This window comes from Papaver somniferum, chromosome 2 (assembly GCF_003573695.1).
Source record: "Papaver somniferum cultivar HN1 chromosome 2, ASM357369v1, whole genome shotgun sequence".
NCBI classification, from domain to species: domain Eukaryota; kingdom Viridiplantae; phylum Streptophyta; class Magnoliopsida; order Ranunculales; family Papaveraceae; genus Papaver; species Papaver somniferum.
In genome coordinates, this window is record NC_039359.1 from 101,715,612 (window position 1) to 101,724,808 (window position 9,197).

At 38.6% G+C, this 9,197-nt stretch overlaps 1 protein-coding gene and 1 pseudogene across 1 annotated transcript; both read left to right on the top strand.

The window, feature by feature from the left end:
• Positions 1-270: 270 nt before the first annotated feature.
• Positions 271-370, top strand: LOC113354590 (annotated as a pseudogene).
• A 7,377-nt stretch (positions 371-7,747) lies between these two features.
• On the top strand, positions 7,748-8,631 carry LOC113348600 (protein LHCP TRANSLOCATION DEFECT-like). Its single transcript, XM_026592435.1, has 2 exons — positions 7,748-8,106; positions 8,196-8,631. Exons 1-2 carry the CDS (start codon positions 7,813-7,815, stop codon positions 8,451-8,453), a joined length of 552 nt encoding a protein of 183 aa, XP_026448220.1. The 5' UTR covers positions 7,748-7,812; the 3' UTR covers positions 8,454-8,631.
• The last annotated feature ends 566 nt before the right edge of the window (positions 8,632-9,197 follow it).

Consider the following 9,197-nt stretch of genomic DNA (forward strand, 5'->3'; position numbering starts at 1 on the left):
GCTTCTAACCTTTTCTCTATAGCAGCAATTTTGGCATCCGATTCATAGCCTCCTTCTACCCTATTAACGTTTCCTCTGCTAAGAAGAATTGTTTTCTGGGGTCCCATACTACTTTCCCATTGTTGGGTTTTTTCGGCGACTTCATGCAAATATGTCATCGCGTCATCAACTGTTTGGTTCTCAAATCCACCAGTACACATAGATTCTACTGTGGTTGTGGTGGGATAATCTAAACCCTCATAAAGGATCTGAACTAACCTAACCTTCTCTAAACCATGATGAGGACATTGGGCTAATAAATCATTGAACCTTTCCAAATACCTATACAAAGTTTCTCCCTCCTGTTGAGAAAACATGCAGATTTGCGTCCTAATAGACGATGTTTTGTGCCTAGGGAAAAACTTGTTCAAAAAGACAGATGTAAGTTGTTCATACGTTTCGATTGACCCAGAAGCCAAACTATATAGCCACGATTTAGCTTTATCTTTCAGGGAAAAGGGGAATAACCTAAGTTTCAAAGCATCATCATCTAGGTTTCTAATCCTGAGGGTACTACAAATTTCCTCAAAGTCCCTAACATGGAAATAGGGGTTTTCATTTTCTTTCCCTAAAAAGATTGGGAGCAGCTGTAAGGTCCCAGGTTTAAGTTCATAAGTTGCTTCCGTCTCATCTAACCTGATACATGAAGGACGAGTAGTCCTAGTTGGATTCAACAAAGCTTTCAAAGTTGACATTTCTGGCGCTATCGGAGCAACATGGATTCTCTCCTTAGTCAAAGGACGTTCAAAAACAAACTCTTCAAAAGTCTGACTCTCTAGATTAAGGTAATCGAGACACTTCGAACTACTAGGTTTCTCTTTAACAAATCTACCTAGTGCGTCTCTTTTACGTTCAGGCATACAATATAATTTTCTAAATTGGGAGGGTAAGCAAACACAGATCAAGGACGACTCAACCAAATCAAACCTATTGATTTCTAGCAAACAAAAAGCATGATGGTTCCACTTAGATTGTTTCTAGACCAACTTCTAATCCTTCGAACGGGAATTCGTTACAATTTAAGCAAACCCCACTGGAATCAATCCGAGTTAACGTAAGTTGAATAGAGGCGAGGGAAGCTCGGTGGAGCTTTGATACCCAAGGCCTCACCGGTATTTCAAGGCGGCGCAGTCACGCATTCAACTTACAGAAACCGTCAAGAACTTCGAAGTATGCTTAAAAGAATAACCAATATTTTTCGAATGACTTTCCTGTTAAGCGCGTTACCCTATCAGTCTCGTTCTAGTAAAAATCTTAGGCTTAGGTTCGCGTAGGTTACGTGTTCCTAAAGCGGGCAAGAAGAGAACGGTGATGAAATCCGAACCCTTATCTTGTATGGCCAGGCCTTCCCCTTTACTAGAAAAATAAATGTCCATATTTAGTCCTCAACATATATGCATACGAAGGAGTCCAGTAACTCGCTGACAGGGGATTCGCGAGTGTTTAGAATCTTACCTCCCGTTCCAGACGGGGGATGAATCGGTTGTAGTCGAATCGGGCCACTGACTCCGATGTCTAGTGTATGAACCCAAGGTGAAGAGACAATATCGTAATTGTCCTCCTTCTATGCAAACAGTTTATATTTAAAGTACCCTTCCGTAGGGTAATAAAAAATAATGTCCCAAAGTCCAAAAGTCCAAAAGTCCAAAAAGAAAAGAAAAATTACAAAAATAATAAACCCTAATACAGTTTTTTTTTCCTAAAAATAAACAAACCCTAAACTAAAATTGTCTAAAATAAAATTGTATTCTTTTCTGTTCTTTTTGCTTTAATCTTTAGCTCCAAGTCTTTATGAAATCACCAAACTCTTTGGCTTAATTTTCTTTATGATCTAGAACCTGTAGACACAAGATAAATACCCAAAAACATAAAAAAGAACAAAAATAATAAAAAAATAAAAAAAAATCTAAAACTCTAAAAACAAGTCCGCCTCGGCGGCGCCAAAAATTGATGTGATTTGTAGATAGTGGTAAAAGTGGTTCGATTCTCAGACTTGTGAAGGATATTAATTAGACTTAAATTCTAATATTAAAATAGAAAACTCACTAAAAATTATAGCAAACTCAATCAGAGTTGATATCAATATTAAAAGAACACTGAGGCTAAGATTCCACTATTTTCCAAATTCAAAGTGATTTAATCCAATATTTATATTCATGCAATTTTTTTCGTTCAATTTGATTCTAAACTATTGCAACAAGTAGATTCTCAAAATAACAAGTGTAAATCCGAAGCATAGAACATCAAAAACCTAGGTCCAAGCATGCTCTATCAAAAGAAATACCAATTGCTTAACAAGAATCATTCAAACAATTTTCACTCAAGGCAAAACAATCATAAAAATAATTGCGATAAATAAATAAATAATAATATACCACTTTTTGTTGGAAAAATAACTTCCTCTATCGCCTCAGCAATGGGGTTTAGCTCCTCATATTAACCATGTTCTCAAAATATGTTTTTATAGCTCAAAAGTGTACAAGGAGGTGAAAAAATGATAACACAGCCGATTCGTAACAATGTGAAGGTGTTGCAGAATCTCTGTTACAAAGAGGAAACATTAGCTAAAGACCTAATGCAATTACTGTTGACAAACGATAGATGGGTTCTGCACTTCTGCTGTTGAATAACGATAGTGTTCTGCGACAGATACTTGTGCGTCAATGTTCTTCGTGTTCTTCCTCTTCAGCAGCAGCAGCAGAATATTGTATTTTTCTGCAACTCGATCTCTAGAGCTCTGTGGTGTTCTAAACTTCTCTGAAAGGCTTCGTCCCCCTTCTATGAGTTATCCCAACTCCTTTTATAGCCCACAGGTCGATTTAATCTCCAAGAAATCTCCTTTTTCTTTTTGCCAAAGTTACGGGTTTTATCTATTCTTTCCATATCTTCGTACGCGGCTTCAAACACTCTCTGTTTTGCTTCTCACGCGTCTTCCAAGTATAATCCAACGTCCCAGACTCTCTCAAAGATTGTCTTAACTTCAACAGAGAATCATATTTCCTTATCTACCTGATAGTTTCCATATATCAACCAAAATCCCGTGAAAAACTTCACCTCCCTGTTTTAGACAACTTGATGATTTCCTCCTCTATTTTCGAATCTAGAGGGATTACCATCCCTGTTTTGATGAATCTAGTGAATCCCAACAAATATCCACGTCAAACTCCGACTAAATCTACTCCTAGTCATCAACAAAACTTCGATAAACTTCCACCTCCTCTGTTTCACTCCAACACGGTTGTCCAACCCAAAATACTCGATCCAAACATACACACCAACTCTGTCCGGCTCTAACAAGTCCATTCCAATGAAAATAAGCCATTGAATCTCCATAGAAATCGCTCAAAACTCCAACCCTAAATCTGCCTGCGTCTGCACTATTTTCCCGCCAATTTGAAATTTGAGTTTGGGAAGAAAGGTGGTCGCCCCTATCCAGAGTGGGGGTGCGAATAAAAACTGCCTTGGGGGTGTCTTGGGGGTGCCCCTTATCCAAACCGGGGTTCCGAATAGCAAGTGTCCTCCAGGTGCTTTCCGACAACTTTTCGAGCCAATTTTTTCCAAAAATGTTTATTGGCCAAAAATACCTACAAATAAATAAAACACCATAATAAGTACAAAAATGAGCCCTAACAATATATAGAATCGAGACAAATCGGACACAAAAATGTGTCTATCAGCTTCCAGGGAGATACGTTTACCTAGACCAACAATTAGATTGTTGGAAATTTTATCATGGAGAGACTCGACAGAGGGCTAGCAAACCAACAGTGGTTAGATAATCACACACAAGCGCTACTCATACATTTATCAAGAATTGGATCGGACCATGCACCACTTCTACTAAGTGAAAGAACAATGGCAAGAACCCACTAAAAACTTCTGAGTTGAACACTTGTGGTTTCTACATCCACAAATGAAAGATATTGTTATCACAGCCTGGCAACAAGATTGCACTCATGAAGAAGCAGAAACAGTAGGAAAAAAGCTATTAACTAGAATGAAAGAAACAGTTGTGGCTTTACAATAATGGCACAAACAAACGTTTCGTCATCTACCTGAGCCGCTTAAGGAAGCGGAGTTTCAAATACAGTTGGCACAATCAAAATGTGCAACCACAACAGGCAATGAACTGATTTTTCGGCTGAAGCATGAAAGGGAGACTAGGAATTCGCACCTGATGTTACTTCACCGTCATGATGGGTAATGGAAACAAAGATCGCGAGTTGATTGGCTGAAAAATGGAGACCTCAATACCAAATTTTTTCACACTAAAGTAACTATCAACAACAGAATCAACCACATTCATCAACTACAAGATGCAAATCACCGATGGGTGTACAATCAAAGACAAATTATTGCAATGATGATCCAATATTATGAACAACAATACATAGCACAGCCAACAATGATGGATATGCAACTAGTTGCCAACATAACACCACGAATATCACAGTTCCATTGCAATCAGTTGATGAAGGCACCAACCATTGAGGAAATTCACAAAGCTATTCAGAGTATTGGATCGGAAAAAGCACCAGGACCCGATGGATATACAAGTAAGTTCTTCAAAACTTTCTGGTACACAAAAAAACCGCAAATCATAGACCCGGTGACCATTTTTTTTTGAAAATGTGGAGCTGGAAACCCCCATCAACCACACAAACATTACCCTCATTCCAAAATCAGACAACCCAAACTCAACAAATGATTTTAGACCCATTGGTCTGTGCAATATAGCGTACAAAGTTATTTCCAAACTGCTAGTGGATAGACTGAGACCTATTCTACAGTTTATGATCAGCCCATACCAAAGTGTTTTTGTACCAAATAGAGCAATTCATGATAACATAGCCATTGCCACTGAAATTTTCTATTACATCCGTTCTACATCTCCAACCATAAACCCAAAAATAGCAATGAAACTAGACATAAAGAAGGCGTATGACAGTCTAGACTGGGGGTTTCTGAAACAAACCTTGAGTTCTTTGGGTTTTCCGGCCAAGTTTGTAGAATACATAATGTTATGCATAACTACGGTGACATATACTATCAATATCAATGGATCACCTCAGGGCCACATCAAACCAACGAGGGGACTCAGGCAAGGAGACCCATTGTCCCCTTACATCTTTATCATGTGCGCGGAAATTCTATCCACCAATCTGGAAATCCTGGAAAACGAAGGCAAGCTGAAAGGGTTGAGCATCTCCACAAAATCTCCTACGATACTCCACCTAATGTATGTCGATGACTTACTCATTACTTGCACAACATATCAGAAAACTTGTGATAACCTCAAAAAGGTTTTACACAGCTATTCAAGCTCGGCAGGCCAAGCAATCAAATTACGAAAATTGGGCATCATACACCATCCAAACACGGCTCCAAGTATAACAGAATGGTTGTCAACAATGTTCAACATTCCTACAACTTCGAATCCACCTAAATACTTAGGTGTGAAATTCAAGCAAGGAAGAAATTCGTCTCTAATATTTGCTCAACTACTGCAAAGACTTGAGAGAAAAGCCAAAGGGTGGATGGAAAAGTGTCTCAATCAGGCAGGTAGATGGATACTCATAAATTCAAGTCTCTTACCCACAACTAATCACATTATGCAAACTCAATTGCTGCCAGCACATGTCCATCAAAAAATAAACAAGATCACAAGGAACTTTTTTTGGGGACATGAAAAAACAACAAAGAAATTGCATATGATTGGTAAAGAGAAACTCAATCTGCCGATAAAACAGGGAGGGATGGGAATCAGGAATACCAGGAAGCATAATTTTGCTCTGCTAGGAAAAAGGATTTGGCAAATACATGCTAAGCCAAACACAATATGCAACACTATGTACAAAACCAAATACATGGCGGATGAATCGATCCTGAGAAGAATTCCAACACCACCAGCTGCAGCCAGCCCTGCGTGGAAAAACCTAACAAAAACTTCTCTTTTTGTACAGAAAAACTATGCAATGCAGATCGGAGATGGAAAATCAACAACAATAAAGGACAATTGGATACCCATGCATGCACGTCTTCCAACATTGGGAAACCTAGGCAATAATTTGGTAAGTACATTAATGATACCACATTCATTTAATTGGAACACCAAATTGTTAGATCGTAGTTTCCCGACACACATAAGTAGTGCAATCAGAGAAATTCATATTCCAAACCCTTCTTCACCCGACAAACCAATTTGGCCTCATGCCAACAAGGGGCAGTACATGGTCAAGAGTGGCTATGAGGTACTTCTACAACAGCAGATCTCTTCAGCCAACCAACCTCCACCGAGCAGTACAAATAACATAGAAAAAAGGTACAAAACCTTATGGAAAGCGAACTGCCCCCAAAAATCAGACTTTTCCTATGAAAAGTCAGCCATGCTGAATTTCCAACGTTTGAAGCGCTGCACTATAGGCACATAGTCAACACTAACATGTGTCCTATTTGTAATCTACAGTAGGAAACAGTCCAACATTGTTTATTCGAATGCCCCATGACCAAAGCGACATGGGAACTTTGGTGCCGAAATGCCAATAGTAGTGCAACCCGACATAATACATACAACGACATCGTCATACCGCCACATCCATTGCCCGCTCTCATCTTCCAACAGATACAGCACAACGACACAACAACACATAACCAGCAGCATAAGGGAACAACATCATCAACTGCGATACAACCACCATCCAACTTTGAGGAATTTTTGAAAATGCAGTAATACGAGGAGGAGTTCACATTGTGCTGTTACATACTATGGAATATTTGGCTAGCGAGAAATGCCAAGGTGTACAATAACATCGTCCAGACCCCGCAACAAACTTTCCATATATCTTTACTGTTGAGCCAAGAATACCATTGGCCCACAAGACACAACATATTCACACATCCTGCCACAGAACAACGACAAGGGAGGACAACAACAACTAGATGGATAAAATGGGAGGTCCCATAAACTCAATGGCTGAAAATCAATACAGATGGAGCAAGCAAGATGGACGTGAGCGGTACACCGGAGGCGGCATGAGCAGGATAGATATGCAGAGATGAACAAGGTTCGGTCATCATGGAAATGGCTGCACCTATTGGCAAGACTACGACGATAGTAGAGGAGACCTGGGCTATGCTGCTAGCGGCCAGGATGGCAACAACAAAAGAATGGAACAACGTACACTTCGAAACAGACTCGACAACGCTGTTGACTCTAATTAAGAAGGAACAATCGGATGCTCCATGGATCATTCAAAACATGCTGCGAGAAATAAGACAACATTTGCAACAAATAAGAAGGTATGTGATAACACACACATACAGGGAGACTAACCAGACGGTAGATGGACTTGTAGATTTCGCAGCAAAAAAGCAATTACAATACGGGATTGGCAACACCAACAATAGTTCGACACACATATGTGATCACACCGGCCATAAATTCTTTAATGTAATTCTAATGAATGACTCAATGGGGACTCACACCCAAGAGAAGTTTTGGTTTAATAAATAAAGAAACTTTCTCTTGAACAAAGAAATCGCCACTTCTATAGCCCAACATGTCATCTAGCTCAACATCTGATCAAGAGGTTATCCAAATAAAATGGAAGGCGAGGATTGATTTTCTCACAATATTACAAAGTGAGAGAAAAGCAGGGAATCCAACGAAATTCCTCGGATTTTGATTTTTTCTGATAAGAAGATAACAAAAGCACAGTGAGAACCCTCTTTTTCTCTCTCAGATTTTCTTAGCTTTAAGTTTGAAACTCTTAAATGGCGTCAATATCTTGTACAATTCATCTCTCTCTCCCTTCAACAACTAATACTTCTTCTCCTTCCACATCTAGATTTTCTCAGTTAGTATCAAAATGTCATTCTCAATTTCTAGGAAATGGAAAAAGGCTTGGATCACTGAGAGATTGCAAAATTGGATCCAAAATTTGCCCCTCAAATGGTTCAAGAACTAAATGTTGGTTTAAATTTGGAACTAATGGTGTTGATTCTGAAGGAGCTGGGATTTACGGTAGCCAAAAGCGAGAAGATTTCGATAAAGACGATGTTGAGCAAGTACTCAATTTCTTATCTCTAAAAACTTTCACTTGTGTTTTCTTAATCTTTCCATTGATTTATAAGGATTTTATGTAATGTGTTTGCAGTATTTCAACTACATGGGAATGCTTGCAGTTGAAGGGACATATGATAAGATGAATGATCTATTAAAACAGAACATACATCCAGTTGATATCTTATTATTGATGGCTTCTTCAGAAGGTGACTTGCCAAAAATTGAAGAATTACTAAGAGCAGGTGCTAAGTTTGATGTTAAAGACGCTGATGGAAGAACCGCACTAGATAGAGCTGCTAATGATGAAATCAAACAATATATTCTTGGTTTTTCTGTTCAGAAAGCTTGAATTGGTAAAGATTATTTGATGTGTGTTTAGTTAAAGAACTGAAGTTCCTCTTGTTTTGATAGTAGTACTACTCTACTCTTGACTCTTGTTATATATTTATATCTTGATTTGTAATGTAGACTGTGTAGTCCGTCTTGGTATGAAGTTTGCCAGAGTTTCTGAATTTGGTTGTGTCACCCCCCGGTGTTAAATGGGCAGAGAAGGACTAGTTTAAGGAAGGCCTTTGCCTAACCAGATCACTAAGGCCTTTTCCGACTGATATTTGGAAACCTCAAAATTTGGTAACAGGTTTCTAAATTTTATTCGGCCGTTGCCCAGAATTCTTCTATATATTAGAGATAGTGTTTCAGTATTGTGTATTGTCTAGCGTTCGTTCTCTTATAGATTGTGCTGCGTTTATTTTCTGTTTGAAGGAAGGTTATACTTTTGTTCTGTTTATTGATCACCATGTCGTAGAGCAAGTCTTATGGTGGAATTTATCCATCTTCCATGCCATCTCAGCATTTGGAACTGTGGATGGAAGCGCAAGTGTAATGGTGGAATAGTAGAAACGCTATTCTTAATGGAGCTAAAAAAACGTAATTAAGAATGAAGCTAACGCAATTAAGAATGGAGCTTGTTTTTCAGCCGTTAGATTTCAACAACTCATTTTAAATATACGGATAAAAAAAAACGCAATTAAGAATGGAGCTAAAAAAACGCAATTAAAAATGGAGCTTTTTTTTTTCCAGCTGTTAGATTTCA

What these genes read in the sequence shown, in the direction of transcription:
- LOC113348600 (XM_026592435.1), top strand. Translation starts at nt 7,813, where the DNA reads ATGGCGTCAATATCTTGTACAATTCATCTCTCTCTCCCTTCAACAACT. An exon ending in ATAAAGACGATGTTGAGCAA is followed by an intron (nt 8,107 to 8,195) that starts GTACTCAATTTC and finishes ATGTGTTTGCAG; the next exon opens with TATTTCAACTACATGGGAAT.